This window comes from Selaginella moellendorffii, unplaced genomic scaffold (assembly GCF_000143415.4).
Source record: "Selaginella moellendorffii unplaced genomic scaffold, v1.0 SELMOscaffold_34, whole genome shotgun sequence".
Taxonomy (NCBI): Eukaryota; Viridiplantae; Streptophyta; class Lycopodiopsida; order Selaginellales; family Selaginellaceae; genus Selaginella; species Selaginella moellendorffii.
In genome coordinates, this window is record NW_003314295.1 from 785,644 (window position 1) to 803,312 (window position 17,669).

General features: G+C 44.3%; 6 protein-coding genes and 2 long non-coding RNA genes across 11 annotated transcripts; 3 read left to right on the top strand and 5 right to left on the bottom strand.

The window, feature by feature from the left end:
* Positions 1-60: 60 nt before the first annotated feature.
* Positions 61-6,158, bottom strand: LOC9655753 (clustered mitochondria protein). The gene is made up of 29 exons (XM_024682325.1): positions 5,920-6,158; positions 5,612-5,815; positions 5,479-5,540; positions 5,224-5,413; positions 5,036-5,164; positions 4,950-4,988; positions 4,745-4,898; positions 4,504-4,697; positions 4,343-4,444; positions 4,150-4,285; positions 3,962-4,090; positions 3,517-3,913; positions 3,358-3,462; positions 3,191-3,309; positions 3,024-3,132; positions 2,879-2,974; positions 2,652-2,822; positions 2,504-2,590; positions 2,267-2,440; positions 2,137-2,220; positions 2,012-2,080; positions 1,807-1,965; positions 1,701-1,757; positions 1,608-1,648; positions 1,434-1,553; positions 1,058-1,367; positions 887-994; positions 770-838; positions 61-715 (listed from the first exon to the last, which is right to left on the bottom strand). Exons 2-29 carry the CDS (start codon positions 5,802-5,804, stop codon positions 221-223), a joined length of 4,098 nt encoding a protein of 1,365 aa, XP_024538093.1. The 5' UTR covers positions 5,805-5,815; positions 5,920-6,158; the 3' UTR covers positions 61-220.
* Positions 6,159-6,202: 44 nt separating this feature from the next.
* Positions 6,203-7,246, top strand: LOC112348930 (protein TIC 21, chloroplastic-like). Its single transcript, XM_024682324.1, has 4 exons — positions 6,203-6,440; positions 6,501-6,752; positions 6,811-7,014; positions 7,061-7,246. Exons 1-4 carry the CDS (start codon positions 6,249-6,251, stop codon positions 7,166-7,168), a joined length of 756 nt encoding a protein of 251 aa, XP_024538092.1. The 5' UTR covers positions 6,203-6,248; the 3' UTR covers positions 7,169-7,246.
* A 3,292-nt stretch (positions 7,247-10,538) lies between these two features.
* Positions 10,539-11,702, top strand: LOC112348905 (NADH-cytochrome b5 reductase-like protein). Its single transcript, XM_024682262.1, has 9 exons — positions 10,539-10,582; positions 10,639-10,693; positions 10,764-10,834; positions 10,892-10,943; positions 10,985-11,062; positions 11,121-11,210; positions 11,276-11,389; positions 11,449-11,517; positions 11,587-11,702. The coding sequence occupies exons 1-9, from the start codon at positions 10,539-10,541 to the stop codon at positions 11,641-11,643; spliced, it is 630 nt and encodes a 209-aa protein (XP_024538030.1). The 3' UTR covers positions 11,644-11,702.
* LOC112348963 (putative uncharacterized protein DDB_G0290521) lies at positions 11,630-12,610 on the bottom strand. 3 transcript variants are annotated; one of them, XM_024682431.1, is made up of 6 exons: positions 12,473-12,610; positions 12,382-12,397; positions 12,290-12,321; positions 12,122-12,136; positions 11,860-12,051; positions 11,630-11,798 (listed from the first exon to the last, which is right to left on the bottom strand). In XM_024682431.1, the coding sequence occupies exons 1-6, from the start codon at positions 12,570-12,572 to the stop codon at positions 11,767-11,769; spliced, it is 387 nt and encodes a 128-aa protein (XP_024538199.1). In that variant the 5' UTR covers positions 12,573-12,610; the 3' UTR covers positions 11,630-11,766. The 3 variants fall into 3 exon arrangements, with proteins under 3 accessions (XP_024538199.1, XP_024538200.1, XP_024538198.1); XM_024682432.1 differs by having other exon boundaries at positions 12,122-12,220; positions 12,473-12,549; XM_024682430.1 differs by lacking the exon at positions 12,473-12,610 and having other exon boundaries at positions 12,122-12,220; positions 12,290-12,391.
* Positions 12,611-14,160: 1,550 nt separating this feature from the next.
* On the bottom strand, positions 14,161-14,713 carry LOC112348966. Its single transcript, XR_002993232.1, has 2 exons — positions 14,448-14,713; positions 14,161-14,380 (listed from the first exon to the last, which is right to left on the bottom strand). It is a non-coding gene; the product is annotated as an uncharacterized LOC112348966 (long non-coding RNA).
* An 810-nt stretch (positions 14,714-15,523) lies between these two features.
* Positions 15,524-15,784, top strand: LOC112348964. Its single transcript, XR_002993230.1, has 2 exons — positions 15,524-15,599; positions 15,669-15,784. It is a non-coding gene; the product is annotated as an uncharacterized LOC112348964 (long non-coding RNA).
* Positions 15,714-16,761, bottom strand: LOC112348962 (alpha carbonic anhydrase 8-like). Of its 2 annotated transcripts, XM_024682427.1 has the most exons (7): positions 16,558-16,761; positions 16,467-16,482; positions 16,375-16,406; positions 16,282-16,296; positions 16,210-16,224; positions 15,942-16,139; positions 15,714-15,880 (listed from the first exon to the last, which is right to left on the bottom strand). In XM_024682427.1, exons 1-7 carry the CDS (start codon positions 16,715-16,717, stop codon positions 15,849-15,851), a joined length of 468 nt encoding a protein of 155 aa, XP_024538195.1. In that variant the 5' UTR covers positions 16,718-16,761; the 3' UTR covers positions 15,714-15,848. The 2 variants fall into 2 exon arrangements, with proteins under 2 accessions (XP_024538195.1, XP_024538196.1); XM_024682428.1 differs by lacking the exon at positions 16,210-16,224.
* Positions 16,762-17,035: 274 nt separating this feature from the next.
* On the bottom strand, positions 17,036-17,655 carry LOC112348906 (pentatricopeptide repeat-containing protein At2g22070-like). Its single transcript, XM_024682263.1, has 2 exons — positions 17,597-17,655; positions 17,036-17,480 (listed from the first exon to the last, which is right to left on the bottom strand). Exons 1-2 carry the CDS (start codon positions 17,653-17,655, stop codon positions 17,036-17,038), a joined length of 504 nt encoding a protein of 167 aa, XP_024538031.1.
* Between the last annotated feature and the right edge of the window lie 14 nt (positions 17,656-17,669).

Sequence of the window (17,669 nt, forward strand, 5' to 3'; positions counted from 1 at the left end):
GAATATTCTATACAACGGTCAAATGAATCTGGACCGTCCAAATCTGGACGGACCTAAAGCGACGTAAATAAACCAAGTTTTAAACCTCAGCTTTTATCTTCTTCCCAGATCTTCCCCTCCCACAAAATGGGAAGAACAGCAAAATTATACCAGAGTTTGTTTGATGGCTGGATTGCCAAGTTATTCCTCGCTGCCTCTTTAACGATGAAAATTGGAGATCTCACTGCTGTTGCTGCTGTTGCTGCTGCTGCTGCTGCTTTAATTTATTCTTCTTCTTCTTGCTCGTCTCTAGACTCAATCCTTCGCCCAGTCCCACTGGAGTGCTCTTCCGATTATCAAAATTTGAGCTCGCTTGATCGCTAGTAGAAGTTGCTGCTGGTACCGATGCTGCTGGTGCTGCTGGTGCTGCTGCTAATGATGGTGTTGAGTTCTTCGAGTTTGAAGAGCCCTTGCCGTTGTTAAAGAGGCTGATAAGGTCGCTGAGAGTGGGATCACCTGGATTGACGCTGGACGACGAGGACGAGGAGCGTACATTGAGGCCTTTCGCGACTGCCTTCTTGCGAACTTCCGCCGCTGCCCGAGCGCCACGCTCGTCCATTCCTCTTGTTCTCGGGAGCGTTTCTCCCAGGAGCGCCGCAGCCGCCACGGCTTTGTTTATCCCACGCCCCGCGCCACCGCCGGCTGCTTGGAAAACTTGGACCAAGTCGGCCCTCGCCTGGTTTTCAAACAATCTGTTAGGAGGAAAGTCAATGATAACAATGCAGTCTACCTTCAAAGCTTCTGACTTTTGCGACGCTACCATGGTCGCAGCCTGACCTCTTTGCTTTTGAGCATGAGCCTGAAGAAAACGGTTGGTATACTCGTATAACTTAGGCAGAAAACCAACCTGCAATTCGCGGACTTGAAACGTTCTCATCCAGTTTGCCGACTCCTTGGTTCGGGGATCATCTTCACCCAGCTGTTTAGACAGTATGTCGTGTGTACTCTTTTCATGCTGCAAGATTTCACGATTTGAAGTCAGGCATTCCAACTTCACGAAAGTCGATGAAAACAATACCTGTAGTGATAGCTTGTAGGCACCCATGAAATTAAAGGCCACGGCCAAAGCATGATAGCAAACCGCAGTCTGGATGTGATTACTTCCCAAAAGGCGCTCATTTTTCTTGAGCGCCTCTTGGAGGTACCTCAACGCAACGTGCATGTTGCTTAGCTCTTGGTACATAACAGCAATATTGATAAAGGTTGCTGCAACGTCCGGATGATCACATCCACACGAAATATTAAGAAGCAGAAGCGTCCGGGCCATGTGTCTTAAAGCCGAATCGGTCTGGTTCAGTCCATGATAAAACAACGCCATGTTGCCATAGCTGTAAAAAGATAGACAACAACAAGCCACAATCAAAAGAAAGGTTTTTCAGAGAAAAAAGTCATACCTGTGTGCAGTATCTGGATGATCACAGCCAAGGCAACGCTCATTAATTATGAGCTCTTTATGTTGTTGCATAATCGCTCCTCCCATGTCACCGGTATGATATAGAACCATCGCCAAATACCTGAGTGTGCCTCAGAATGAAAAAAAATACAGAAAAAAAACATTGCATCAATACCTGCAACAATTTGCCACCTCCCTATGCATTGGGCCAGAAACCTGCAACGATTAAGAGAATGAGATCTCGTTAAAGAGAAAGAAGAAAGAACACCTGTTGCAAGATGAAGAAAGCCTCGGAGAAATGCTCGTATGCCTCGGGAACTTTGCCCTGATACGCACGCAGTAAGTCAATCCTCTAGATGCGCAACTTAGCTTACTTGGGCAAATAGAAGCTTGCCATTCTCCATAAGCTCTTGAGCATCTGCGCAAACTGGAGCAGCGTGTTTCACAACCGCCTGGAGGTCGAGTATGTCCATTTGTTCAAATGGGGTGGCTGACTCAAGATTATACGCCCTTGCAGCCAAAGTTATTCCAACCTGAAGTCGCCATTAAGACAATTGTGCAAAAATTAGAAGGTGTTACCTTTAGGCAGATATTCCTAACAGCTGAAATCTTGCGAATGATGGCTCTGAAGTCATCTGCAAAATCAAACTGCAGGGCGGTAGAAATAAATACATGAAAAAACTAACACAAATAGAAAGCTTCACCTGGTATTTAAAGTGAACGCTCTCCTTGATATCGATCCATACAAGCTCCGAAGTGATACACGCATAAAATGGCTGCTTGTTGGCCTGCAGGTTACTGTAAGCAACTAACACATCCATTCCATACATTTACCTCGTCAGAGACAACAGCATTGGGTGATGAATGACCACCTTTCTTCTTCTTTCCCGGGGACGTCTTTGTTGGAGTTACCTTCGGACTGGCAGATTGCACAGTACCGAAGAGACAGTTCAGAAAATGAGCAACGCATCCTCCAACATCCTGGTCAAGTGTTTCTCTTAGAATACCCTGCACATAGCAAAGATAAGCGCATTATGAACCAGCTTCGCATAAAAACTGCTTGAACAGAACCTTTAAAACGTGTTTTGCTGACCGAACAACCATTTCAACAACGCAAAGCTCGTAGATATGTGGCATATGCTTCGCTAGCTGAGCCACCTAGAAGAATGCAGCAAAACAGAGGTCAAAACAGAACTTTCAAATAATAAATCCCGAGTACCTTGCCAAGGTATCTAATATTGATGCCATGGGCGTGTAATGCTTCTGTTAAAGTTTGCCCATCCATAGGTGAAACTTCCAGGCTACTAAGGTCCTGAATAAATTTCTTGAGTACGACGTTCGTTAAGTAATCCCCAGCTTTTCTAACTAACTCTTCATCCGCAGCTTTTTCCTGGAACACGGAGAACCATTATGACAATCTAGGAGAACTGAGACGACAGTATCTACCTCGGGCTCTCCGGCAACAGTGAAATCCGTAAAGACGTTAGGATTAAACAAAATCGTTGGGATGCTTTTATCATCCCTCTCCGTTTGTGACTCGGCCTACAAAGCATTTCACGTCAGTGTTGAAATATATTACGAGATCGTATACCTGACAAAATGCAGCGATTAGCTCAGGTCTCAAAACGGATAGACGAGATCCTGGTCCAGTGTAGTTTACATCCCTTGGAAACGTCCTCATCAAATCAAGTATGTAGTATCTGCCCAACGTAAAGGAACGTTCGTTACTACGGGGTTTTAACTCAGACTAACCAGCACCTATTATCACTTCCGACGATTCCCTTGCACTCAACGGGTGCACACAACTTCACTTTTCCACCAGATCCATCCAGCACTTCGTGCTCTTTGATGTGCAGTAGCTTTCCAGCTTCAACAACCTGACAACTTAGTTTAGAGGGTGATAGGAAAGCAAAAGAGAAAAGAACCTTCGTATGAAACTTCTCGTTCCACGAAATCTTTTTGCCGTTATCCAGGGAGCCATACAACAACGATTCGGATTTATCCCCTTGAAGAATACCAGGAATTATACTCTGAAAGGGAGGGAAACGTGAAGCGATCATAAATTCTACATAACTGGAACGTACCTGAGCAACTACCCGATGCCCTCTGTAATCGACTATAGCCATTGCAAGCGTATACAACCCCGCGACATCAGCATTGTTATACGCTTTTGTGCCTTTCAAGTCATTGTTGGCAGACGAATATGTAGCCTGCTCTCCCTCCATAGCATTAGTTGGGTCATCCTTCACTTCTGTAGAGTTTTTCTTCTGGCCTATAGATTGATCACGTTCGGCGTTCAAAGACGGTTCTATTGACTCTGCAAGTTTCGGCTCCTTTTCTGGTTGTTTCTCTTCTGGTTGTTTGTCATCTGGCTGTTTCTCACAGTCCGTCGTGTTTTGAGCTTCTTGCTCTCTATTTTGCTGCATGAGGAGAAAATCTCCATCAAGAGCAAAACTAAAAAAAATATTGTTGTGCACGTACCTATGGTAACAAGAACAATTAGCAAATAAGACACAAAACTTATCTTACATTTGAAAGCGATCTGGATCCGTGGGGTTAATAGGAGGAATGCATCGACCTATGACCGCCTTCGCGCCCTTGATCGCAGCATCTACAAAATCACAATTGACTTTGTATAGTGCTCTATCTCGCATCAGCCTGTATAAAAAAGCTTTTAACCAGTTAAGTAGAAAGAAGAGAAATAAAAACATCTATACCTGTCCTGAGGAGTTTCTCGAGGGAAGTCCCTGCATGACTGAAGCTCTTCGTTCCAGTCCCTTTGTAAGCCAAATACCTCGGATCCATAGGACGACATTAGAGCGTCCTCAGCCCGTGAAATGTCTCTTTTGTGTGCTAAGAACACGAATTAAAAAATAAGGCTCAATTAGCAGGAGTAAAGTTCAGACTTACGCGAAGGGGGGTAACTCCCTAGCCAATGATTCGGCGGGTGTAACACCGGAACGTTTTCAAAAGGGTGGCCTGCTCCCTTCCGCTTCAAAACCTCTGAAAAACCTGTAAAACCATTTCATTTAGATAAGAAAAATTGAAGGAATAAAATTAAAAAACTCAACCTTTTGTAAAAGCAGGACTCAGCTGGTGAAGAAGTCCCACAAGCGTGGTCCCGTCGTGCCCAGCTTTCAAGGGGTGTGGGTTCAGAACATCGCTCTTACTAGAGTTCACAAAAAACCCCTGGCAGTGAGCCGTCACGCAGTAATTCTTTCCTTCCAATGTCGAGATATCCAGATATAGTAGATCTCCAACAAGCCTTTAAGCAAATGTCCATCACTAAGACAACATTATAACCAGGCTTACCTCCGGTAACCAGGAACCGGGTTAAACGAGGAAAAAGAAATACTTTGGATGCATTTGACATCGGGTACGTCGGGACTAGAAACCAAATCTTTCAGCATCTTGCTAGGCTCGTCCATGAGTCCCAGCGCTTCCAGCTCGGTAATCTCTTGTCTGACTGTGGTAAGAAACTATGAGATAAAATGGTACTTATGGAGAAATAAAATACCTTCTTTTTCTTTCTCGTTTTTCGTCTTCTCTGCGCAAGCTAAGAACGATTAGTAAGAGTACTTAAAGGTTTGACACTTCACGAACCAGAAGCTTCCTGTTTCCTTTCGAACTCCATGGCCAATGCAGTTGACACAGAAAAGTAGATGTTTGATGTCGAAATCAGATCGCGTGTACGACGTACATGGACTCTCACAGACCTATCATCGTACGCAGCTAGACAAAGGAAAGGTCGTCTTAGTCTTGGCTGAATAACAAAAAGAAAACGCACGTACCATTGACCATCTCCAGCGAGAAACCTCCAACGGTGATATCCGCTACTTCACCTATCTCTAGAAACTCGGCTAGCTGATACTTTGCCCCGTTGGGGCCATGTAGTATAAGATCGTAGCAGGTGTAGAAGCAGCTTTCAATCGAATCCAACAAAAACTGCCTCAAGTCCATTACCGAATCATTGGGACTTATCTAGAAGAAAGAAAATGGAAAGAGTTTCGTTTCCAGTTCCACAGAATGTTTAATCAAACGAATACCTGGAGTTCAATCTGTTCCCCGGCCGGGCCTTTGACTTTCACCGGGTAGAGCTTCTGCTCATCTGTATCCATCGCAAAACAAAATAATCAGCTACCAAGATATCGCAAGCACATGTTTTTCTCTCTCTCTCACCTTCGCGTGCGGCCTTTTCACCCAGTTGCTTGTCAGCTGAAAACACCTCAGCCGATTCATCGCTGTTCTTCACACCGCCCTCGCCCTCCACAGCAACAGTTTGCGCCTCACTAGCTCTCGGAGAATGTGTCTCATTCTCCCGGGACGCTCCTTTCTTTCCTTTGTTCTTATTCGAATTTAACTTCCCAGCCATAAAAAAAAAATCTGCGCCGGAAGAGCAAACGAAAGAAACAATGAGAAACGAAAAGGCAAAAGGAGGAGGAGCAGTGAAGAGAGCCCTAATCGCGAAGAAGAAAACAAATGCTTACCCCCGGAAGGCGCTGGAGCAGCGCCTTCGGCCTGGCTCGCCGCCGCTCCTTCGATTACAGCTTCGGAAAAGCGCTCCCAGAAAGAAATCGACGTCACAGAAGGCGCTGGCCGAGAAAATTTCCCCCTGGAAGCTCTCGGCTCGTAGCAGCGAGCACAATATCTGCTAAAACCCTAGAATGCCGGTAAATGCCCGGCCTTTACCCCGGATAAGGTTCCTCCCGGCAGGGATATTCCGTCCATGGCGGCTTAAACCCTAAACCCTAAACCACGGTCTAAACCAAGGTTATCAAAAAACCCATTTTAGGGCTCTTGGGATCACGATCACGAAATGCTGCTCCTCCATCCTTCGCATTGCGGATCCCTGCTACTGGTAAGCAATTCTTCTCTCAAATCCTTGCGGCAGCATCGATTCCTAGGCTCGCATCCGCGCGTGGTGTTTGCCACTGCCCGGGCATCGTATGCTGCAAATTCTCCCCCTCCAGCTGCGGAGGATCCCTCCAAAGCTGAAAAGCTTGCTCAGGTATCACAATCTCTCATCGCGCCTCACTCTTTCTCACTCTTTCTTCGCTTTGGAGCATAGGTCTCTAAACGCTTGGAAGTGACTGGAAGATACTTTAAGAGGCTGGGTAACCTGGGATTTTGGTCTCAGCTTGCCTGCATTGTAGTCTCGGCCGGGATTACTGCCTTCTCGGTTTTGATCACTGGCAACGCCACCTCTCCCACGACGTTCTACTTGACTGTTGCTGGGATTGCTGCTGGATTTGTCTCCGTGTTTTGGTCCTTTGGATTCATCCGGCTTGGCACCAAGCTGCAAAGTGTGGATCCCGAGCAGGTTAGCAGCTTTTTCCTTCATTGTGAACTTACAAGCTACAGCTCTGTCATTGTTTCAGGCACCTCCTCGCATCGAAGTAGTCGAGAACATCAAGAACGGTGTTGGCATCAACCTGCTTGGAATGGGAGCGACAATTCTGGGAATGCAGGCCACCGTCGGTGTTCTTGTCGCAAAAGCTCTAACGAGCTCGGCAGCACCGGTGCTTCAAAGACCATCTCCGAGCTACAGTCCAGTGCTAGCGCTCGATGTCTTTCTCGTGCAGGTAAGCTAGAAGTATTTGGTAATCACTAACTGGCTTTCGGTCGCAGGCTTCAGCAAATGCGTTACTGTCGCACTTCTTGGGTTTGCTTTTCTCTCTAGAGCTTCTCCGATCGGTCACTTTGTCGCAGAATGCTCCTCCGCCAAAGCCTGCGTAATATGATGGTGGTAGAAAAGTTGATAGCCAGATCTGGACTGGTTAATGGTATTTGCATGTTTTTTCTTTCGTCGAAGACTAAGTGGTGAACCTTACAGATAAAGAATAACTAGTTGCTAGAAGTGCTGGTGCGAGAAGAGTTGACATGCCCCGACTCGGAGCTGGAGTCCGAAACTTTGGCGGTGGCCATCCTCGAGGCAATGCTTCTGACCGAGTTCACTCGTGACGGACCGACCGTGCTGACGCTCAATCGCGACGGAACGCTCCTCACCGAGTTGGCTCTGGAGTTGGCCATGGTCCTTCCGCCGTAGTTCCACTTGGAGGAGAAATCGCTCCTGGTTGACGCCATCTCACCGGAGGAGTCACTGTTGTTGTCAGCTACATGGCTTCTATTGCCGTCTTCACTGTCGCATGCTTTCAGCGTTGATTCGTCGAGCCAGTTGCTACCATCCAAGGTTCGTTGTCTCGACAGTGGCACTAACTTATGGTTCTTGTCCCTTCCATTCGCTGCTCGACAGGATTGGCTGCTGTGATCGTCCCTTGCAAAGAGTGGCTGAGTGAAGACCCATGCAGCACTCCTTTCCATCGAGAGTGGCTGATTATTGTTTGCAAACCATGCAGCAGGATCGTGCTCCTCCTCGTCGTCGTCCGCGTTGTCCACTTGCTGCTCGATTGATAACGGACCCCCGAAGACTGATCTGGTTGCCGATGATGCAACCGTGATTTCAGTTGTCATGCCGACGGAGAAGTTGCTCGGCCGTGGAGCAAAGTTTGCCATGCCGTGGAAGTCTTGGACAACACACAGTGCATCGAATCTCTGCTCGCGTTCTTTCCCCCAGACGACGAGGTAGAGTCCCAGTAAGATTATGCTACCACCGACCAGGCTGCGCAAAAACTAGTTGTTTTTCTTCAGGTAGCAATGGAAGAGATTGTACCTTCCCAGGTTTAAGCTCTCCCTAAGCAAGAAGAACGCCAGGATTATGGTTATAATCGTTTCAAGAGGCTGGTAAGCTGCAACCAGCATCGGTCCTCCTTGCTTTACTCCCCAGGATTGAATTCCGAATACCATTGATCCAATAATTCCCTGTTACAAACTAATGTTTTGTAGGTAATGAAAGAAAATTTTACTTACTCCATAGGCTATGTTGATGCCATCAGCAATGCTAAACTTTAACCACTGAGATTTATGATGTACATAAATCGCAGCAATTACAGCAACTTGTATAGTGCTGAAAAAGAATGCAAATGAAGCAAATGATATAGGTGCTGCGTATTTTTCCATAAGGAATCCCTGAAATAAATAAATTTACGAGCTCATTGCTATAAAATTATGATAACTTACCTGTAATGTTAGGAAGATTGAAAACGATACACAAGAAATGACAAGAAATAAAATTCCATATTGTTCGTTATTTAGCTCCAAGTGTATAACACCCAACCTTATTGAATGGTGGGCAATAGATAGAGTTGGTATATCTCCATACGAGAAGTGACTCATCAAAAGCTCTTGACCTTTGTAAACTAAAAGTGTCATCCATCCGCATATAAGTAAGATAGTCCCTACTAACTTGACAATACCATGACTTTTCTCAATATCAACCTTCTCCATCCTGACAGAAGTAAGAATCAACATAAGACGAATCAAGAAACATTGCAATTCATTACCTGAAGATCAAAGCAAAAATGAAAGTGAAGGCCGGAATCACATTCCGCATGGCTGAGGCAAATATTGGTGTTGTATACTTAAGCCCTTGTAGGTAGCATAGCTCACTTACACAAACTCTGTAAGATTGGATACAGATTTTCCTCTCTAAATTGTTTTAAATGCTAAAACGTTTACAAAACTTACCCGAAGACACCAAGGAAGAACGTTGCAAATAATGCAGGAAAATTGAGAACCGGTTTCCTCTTCCTGGAAAAAAAAATTAAAAAATCCACTAGTGAGTAATTATGAACTTAGCAATGCAGAAAGAATCTCACAAACTTTTCCACAAAGGAGGAGAGAAATCTCAGCACCATGAAGCCAAGACAATTTTTGTACACAGAGTAGACAATCATAGAACTGCCCTTGCCAAATCTCCGCCTGACCAAGACTTCGTAGCCTGCAAAACCTGCTTGGGCAACAATGAGAACGACATGAAATCGAAGCCGGGAAGAAGGTAATGAGATTGGTTGCTCATTATCAAATAATCTAATGCTATTAGCAGTAACTGCAGGTGGAAGAGGTAATGGAACATGTATCTCTTCTGAATCGATAGCAAAATCAGCCTTCTTCTCCTCCATAATCAAAACTTAAGCTTTTCTTGAGAATCAAAATGAGAAAAAAATGCATTAATTTAGTAGTGACTTATTATAACCATTAGTTTATTTGGAGTTCCAAGTTTTCATTCCTCAGTTTTAAGCATATGAATATTCTGAGCCTTCAAATGAAAAGGATAGAAGGAACGCTGAAGAGCCACATTCGATCACCCAAAAGAGATCTCCTGTCATATATCATAGTGCCTCTGGTCAGGAACAAGCTCGATGGTGCTTGGCCAAACACTGTCACCTTCTCTCGGCAGCTCATATAGCATATAACCATTTGGAAAGGTGACAGCTCTCGTGGTGTATAGCCATTTAGGCATTGTGGAATCCTCTAATGTGGGCTTTCAAAAGATTTCCTCATCACAAATACTAATAGATTCTATGAATCGATATGTTGGTCCAATAGCTTTTGCATGTTAGATATCAGAGTTTGTTCTTTTGTTTCTCTAAAGGAAGTGGATTCCAATAAGGTGATTAATCCCTTCTACAAATGAGGCACTAGATTAATGGGTAACCTCTTATTCTATATGTGTTGAGAATGGTGTTCTATGTATGTAAAAAACAAATGTAAATTTCTAATACAAAGTTTAACAGCCCTTGATATTAAAGCTTAACAGCAACATTAAATTAGCTAAAGAAGAACGCATTTAAAATAAATTCTTACTTAAATTTTGTTCTTATAATAAAATACTAAGAAAAATCCACAGAAGAAAACCTCTTTCAATATTAAACTACATTATTAGTATCAAAAATGTTACATTATCCTTCATCCTAGTTTCAAAAAGGTGAGGAACTTCTGCTGCTATCCAAGGCCTAATACCCAAGCAAAGAACATACGCAACACCAAATCTAGGACTGGCAAAGAGATACAAATTAAAATAAATCAAACAATGAAAAATCAACTTGATGCACTAATGTTCTTTATATGAATTCGTCATCCAGGTTTGCCTTGGATGACAGATGTGCAACTGGGTTTTAACATTGCTTTGTGCTTCTTGAAAAAGTAACAGAGCTTCTAAACTTCATGATGAAGATACATGAACTTTTCTTTGCTTTGTAGGGCTGCTATGGGTACGAAAAAGGATGGGAAGCCAAATGTGATCATCAGACTGTATGTAAAATTGTCTTACACTTGGAATCACTATAACTCATGCTTTGTGCTAACAGATATACGCCCATAAGTGATCCATACATTCATGGTCACTTTGATTTACTTCTGAAGGTATTGTGTTCCTTGTTTTCAGCATTTGTGTGCTTTTCAGCTGTTAAGGGAAAAAATATTTCTTTTGTAGACTTACCCACAAGGAAAAATGAGCAAATATTCTGTTGCTCTTCGGCCCAGAGACACTTTGGAAATGAAAGCGTACATGTAGTTTACTACATTTCTTTCCATCTGTAGTTTTACAAGGAAGATCCACAGTCCTATTCCCAAGCTCCTATATAGCACCAACATGAAAGAACATATTGGGATGGTATATTTTTGAGTTCTCTGCGCCACTTTACTGTCGCTTAGATTGCAGGAGGTACCGGGATCACACCGATGTTTCAAGTGCTTAACGAGATCTCAAAAAATCCAGAAGATAAAACACAGGTTTGTCTCGAGGAAAATCGTGTCCTCGTAATGTTTCTCCGCCGTTTCCTCCGATCAGGTCTCGTTGATCTATGCCAACTTGACACCGGACGACATTCTACTAAAGAACGAGCTCGACAAACTAGCTGAAAAGCATCCAGACTTCAAGGTCCTGTTTGAGACTATCAGACTTCCACTCTCGTGTTTCCAAGGAAAACTGACGCATGTTTACAGGTTTTCTATGTTGTCGATAAGCCAACGCGTTACTGGGGAGGAGGATCCGGCTTCATCACGAAGGACATCCTGGTGAAGGGACTACCACCTCCTTCGGACGGCAATCTCATCATGGTTTGAAGCTTATTCGCTGCTCGTTGTTACTTAATTCCCATTGACACAATTTCCAACAGGTGTGCGGGCCTCCAGGCCTCATGAACCACATCTCCGGCGATAAAGCACCAGACAAATCACAAGGACAAGTAAGCATTTTACGGAGATATCTATTCCAACACGCGAGCTTCCCTGATTCCACTCTTCCTTCTCAACAGTTGACAGGTCTCTTGAAGAGCATGGGTTACACCGAAGACCAAGTGTACAAGTTCTAGGCATTCTTTTATTCTCAGGACAAGAACAACACAATACAATACAAAGCTCTTTAAAGTCATGAGAGCCGTAGATTAAGGTCCCCTGAGACGCACTGGCTTATTCCGTGGAGTCATGCCGTGTGCTTATGGAGTCGCAGAGTGATGATCTTTCCCTCCTGAACGAATGAAAAGAAGAGCGTTTGCACAGAAAAGAGTGGAAAGTCTATACTGTAGCACCTGATGCCTTGGGACTGGCCTTTGGAGTTGGATTTGGAGCGGGGCTGGTCTTTGGAGGTGATGGGCTTGGAGCGGGGCTGGTCTCTGGAGATAAGCTTGGTGTTGGGCTCGTCTTTGGAGATGGGCTTGGTGTTGGGCTGGTCTTTGGAGTTGGACTCGCCTTTGGGCTTGAACTGGGACTTTCCGTGCATCCTGTTAACAGCAAAACTCTATCAGGTTCATGGTACGAAACGTGGAAGCATGAAAAGTTGGCCAGACAAACCTGGTGGGGGCGGTCCTGACAGAAACATGAAAGAAAAATAAAACAGTTAAGCCTGAAAAACCATAGAAAAGAAAGCAGAAGTTGGTATGTATATGGCACCTGCTTCAAATTTACGTAAAAAGTTTCAGTACGTGATATTAATCTTGCTGTTAAATTCAAGAGTTTCACCTGGGCATGGCGTCGTACCACGGAGCCAGCACCTGGAGCAACAAAACCAAATCAAAGGCTATAGTAGCACAAACTTGAATTCGAACTTTCACCTGCATCGATCTTGTGCTGCAGCAACAACAAGCAAAGAAAAGATGTTGGCAAGAGTCCCATAGAACACCATGTCAAATGCATCAAAAGAACCTTGGTTTGCTTGACGGACAACAAACTCAGCAGCTCCATCATCCCCGAGACTGCAAACCGCAAGACATGAAATCACCAATGCCACAAAGACGGCCTTCATCTTGTAGAGACACTGGCTGGCTGGCTGAGAGGCAATGCAGGAGGTAAAATGCGAATGCATATGCAGGGCCCCGAAGGGGGAATTTATTTCGAACCAAGGCTAGCAAACAAAGCCACTGGAATCACAATGTACCGGGCAGAATCTCAGTTTTTGTTATTTTCCGAAAGAATTGACAAGGGAGCCCTTCCAAATCTTAGCTGGGTGGTAACAATAGACACAAGTTCTGCCAGGTTTACGAACAAGGTGATATGACCCAAAGCGCATATGATAGTTGTCTTTTTTCCCAAAGAATTGACGAGGGAGAACGTGAAAGAGAATTGTCTGAGATGATTCCAAATCTTAGCTGGGTGGCAACAATAGACACAAGTTCTGCCAGGTTTACGAACAAGGTGAACAGCAAAGGGACGTGATAGTTGTCTTGCCTATTTTATAGACAATGATTTTGATGTGCAAAGAAACCGATCCAGAGACTAAATTGCAAGAAATTTTAAGCGAAGTGCAGCTCGTTTGCCACGAGTCACATCTCCATGGAGCCTGCAAGCGCTCAACAGATTTGTCCATGCCACCGCATCTGGAAGAAATGGAATGGACTGGATGAGATTCTCGGCCTCCTCCAGCCGCTTAGCCCGCCCAAGCAGATCAACCATGCACCTGTAGTGATGGGTCGATCCCAAAGTTTGATTGGATCGACAGGAAGTGTTCTCGAGCATCAGTGATCTTCCCCGCGTGGCTGCAACCGCTCAGGATTGCGATAAAAGTGATCTCGTCCGGTGAAATCCCTTCGAGATTCATGGCCTGAAACGCATTAATCGCATCTTGCATATGGCCGTTTCTGGCAAGTACTGCGATCAAGGCCGTCCACGACCGCAGGTCTTTCCATGGCATATTTTCGAACACTTCAACGGGCGCAGTTTACATTACCATTTACGGAAAATGCAACCATCATTGTAGTATTGTGCACCAGAATTCTGTCAAATATACTCTTCTCTTGCGCAAGACACCCGTTAAGGGCATAGACTGAGATCATAGCTTTCCAGGACACTACGTCGTGCAAGGGCATTCGATCGAAGGCTTGAATTGATTCGTCAAATTCACCACAATCGCCATAGCCAGTCAGAAGAACACACCATGCAAGGTGATCGCGGAAAGGCATCGAGAGGAACATTCTCTTCGCGTCTGTTTGATACCCATCCTATGCACAGGCTGACATTATGGTGTTCCATGCCACGACATTCCAACTCGGCATTCTATCCAGGCCTCTTTTTCTTTGAAGGTTTGCATTGCAGTAAGAAGTCCACAGCTAGAGCATTCTAGGATTTCTGTTCCACAAGAGAAAACAATCTCCACATCTCCTCGAGATTCCCAACTCCGGCATTTGCAGAAATCATGCAAGTCCAAGTTGCAACATTGGTCTCGGGCGTCGACTCAAAGATTATCTTTGACTCAGTTACCTGATCCACATGCGCCAAGACCTGTATCATTGCGTTACTAGACAGAATATCCCACTGTGGCATCCGATCAAAGAGTATCATTTCTTCCTGAGTATCCCCTGTTTGGGCATATACTGTAATCATAGTATTCCAAGTAATGACATGCTTTTGAGGCATGTTAAGAAACACAGAAGTAGATTCATTTAAGCAACAATTAGATGCTCAAGATGACTAGGGCCTTTGACCTTTGCAATTCAATACCTGAAGATGAAAGCAAGAATGAAAGTGAAGGCTGAAATCCCATTCCACATGGTTGAGGTAAATATTGGTGTTGTATACTTAAGCTCTTGTAAGTAGCATAGCTTACTTACATAAACTCTGTAAGATTGAATATAGATCTTCCTCTCTAAATTGTTTCAAATGTTAAAACATTGACAAAACTTACCTGAAGACAGCGAGGAAGAATGTTGCAAATAACATAGGAAAAATAAGATTTTGTTTTCTCTTCTTGGAAGAAAACAAAAGAAATCCACTAGTGAGTAATATGAACTTAGCAATGCACAAAGAATGTCACGAACTTTGAGTAATATGAACTTAGCAATGCAGAAAGAATGTCACAAACTTTTCCACAAAGGAAGAGAGAAATCTCAAAACCAGGAAGCCAAGGCAATTTTTATACATAAATCATAGAACTACCCTTGCCAAAGCAAGACTTTGTAGCTTGCAAAACCTACAAAACAATGAGAACCACATGAAATCTAAGCTGGGAAGAAGATAATGAGATTGGTTGCTCATCATCAAATAATCTAATATTATTAGCAGTAGCTGTAGGTGGAAGAGGTAATGGAACATATATCTCTTCTAAATCAATAGCAACATTGGAACAAGTACAACTCAAATCACTATATATAACCTCAGAGATTTATAAAGGTCAAGTGAGGCAAGTTCAAAATAAAGACAAAAAATTAGCTAATGAACATTATCATCATCAAGGGTGACAAAGTTTTCCTTAAGCTATTGGATGCACAATGTTCTTTAAAAGGAGGTGGTAGTGATCGATCAGACATTGAAGAAGGTATAGATATTGTTCAGATTGCAGGAAGTACCAGGATCACACTAATGTTCCAAGTGCTTAATGAGATCTTATAAAATCCAGAAGATAAAACACAGGATTGTCTCCATGAAAAATGTGTCCTCATAATGTTTCTGCAGCATTTCCTCTGATTAGGTCTCGTTGATCTATGCCAACTTGACACTGGACGACATTCTACTCAAGAACGAGCTCGACAAACTTGCTGAAAACATCCAAACTTCAAGGTCCTGTTTGAGACTATCAGACTTCTCGTGTTTCCAAAGAAAACTGATGCATGTCTACAGGTTTTCTATGTTGCCAATAAGCCAATGCGATAAGGATCCGGCTTCATCACGAAAGACCTGGTGAAGGGACTACCACCTCCTTCAGACGGCAATCTCATCGTGGTTTGAAGCTCATTCGCTGCTCGTTACTTAGTTCCCCATTGACACCATTTTGTGCAGGCCTCCAGCCCTCATGAACCACATCTCCGGCGATAAAGCACCAGACAAATCACAAGGACAAGTAAGCATTTTACAGAGATATCTATTCCAACATGCGAGCTTCCCTGATTCCACTCTTCCTTCTCAACAGTTGACAGGTCTCTTGAAGAGCATGGGTTACACCGAAGACCAAGTGTACAAGTTCTAGGCATTCTTTTATTCTCAGGACAAGAACAACACAATACAATACAAAGCTCTTTAAAGTCATGAGAGCCGTAGATTAAGGTCCCCTGAGACGCACTGGCTTATTCCGTGGAGTTATGCCGTGTGCTTATGGAGTCGCAGCGTAATGATCTTTCCCTCCTGAACGAATGAAAAGAAGAGCGTTTGCACAGAAAAGAGTGGAAAGTCTATACTGTAGCACCTGATGCCTTGGGAGTGGCCTTCGGAGTTGGGCTTGGAGCGGGGCTGGTCTTTGGAGGAGATGGACTTGGAGCGGGGCTGGTCTTTGGAGGAAATGGGCTTGGAGCGGGGCTGGTCTTTGGAGGAGTTGGACTTGGAGCGGGGCTGGTCTTTGGAGATGGGCTTGGTGTTGGGCTTGAACTGGGACTTTCCGTGCATCCTGTTAACAGCAAAACTCTATCAAGTTCATGGTACAAATCGTGGAAGCATGAAAAGTTGCCTAGACAAACCTGGTGGGGGCGGTCCTGACAGAAACATGAAAGAAAAATAAAACAGTTAGCCATGAAAAACCATAGACAAACCTGGTGGGGGCGGTCCTGACAGAAACATGAAAGAAAAATAAAACAGTTAAGCCTGAAAAACCATAGAAAAGAAGTTAAATTCAAGAGTTTCACCTGGGCATGGCGTCGTACCACGGAGCCAGCACCTGGAGCAACAAAACCAAATCAAAGGCTATAGTAGCACAAACTTGAATTCGAACTTTCACCTGCATCGATCTTGTGCTGCAGCAACAACAAGCAAAGAAAAGATGTTGGCAAGAGTCCCATAGAAGACCATGTGAAATGCATCAAAAGAACCTTGGTTTGCTTGACGAACAACAAACTCAGCAGCTCCATCATCCCCGAGACTGCAAACCACAAGAAATGAAATCACCAATGCCACAAAGATGGCCTTCATCTTGTAGAGACACTGGAAGGCTGCCTGAGAGGCAACGCAGGAGGTGAAATGCGAATGCATATGCAGTGCCTCGAAGCTGGAATTTATTTCGAACCAAGGCTAGCAAACAAAGTCACTAGAACGAGAATATTTCGGAGAACGTGAATGAGAATTGTCTGAGGTGAAGTTGAGGTGAAGTGTCCCTTTCAAATGTTAGCTGGGTGGCAACTCCATACAATATAGACACAAGTTCCAGCAAAATTGACAGAATGTCATAAATGTCAGATACCACGTTCATTGCCAACAGGATGATATGACCTAAAGCCCACAAAGAAGCTGGCGGCAAAGGGACGTGATAGTTGTCTTGCCTTCTGCAAACCAGTTTCTTTGATCCAGAGACTAAATTGCAAGAGATATGTTTAAGCGAAGTATGTGCTCTGCAGCTCGCTTGCCACGAGCCACATCTCCATGGAGCCTGCAAGCGCTCAACAGAGTTGTCCATGCCACCACATATGGAAGAAATGGCATGGATTGTATGAGATTCTCGGCCTCCTCCAGCCGCTTAGCCCGCCCAAGCAGATCAACCATGCACCTGTAGTGATCCACAATTGGGTCGATCCCAAAGTCTGATTGGATCAACAGGAAGTGTTCTCGAGCATCAATGATCTTCCCCGCGTGGCTGCATCCGCTCAGGATTGCAACAAAAGAGATCTCGTCCGGTGAAATCCCTTCGAGATTCACGGCCTGAAACGCATTAATCGCATCTTGCATATGGCCGTTTCTGGCAAGTACTGCGATCAAGGCCGTCCACGACCGCTGGTCTTTCCATGGCCATTTTCGAATACTTCACAGGCGCAGCTTACATGATCATTTACGGAAAATGCAACCATAATTGTAGTGAACGATGAAAGAGTGTGTTCCAGAATTCTGTCAAATATTCTCTTCTCTTGCACAAGGCACCTATTAAGGGCATAGACTGAGATCAAAAAGTTCCATGACACTATGTCGTGCAAGCGCATTAGATCAAAGGCTT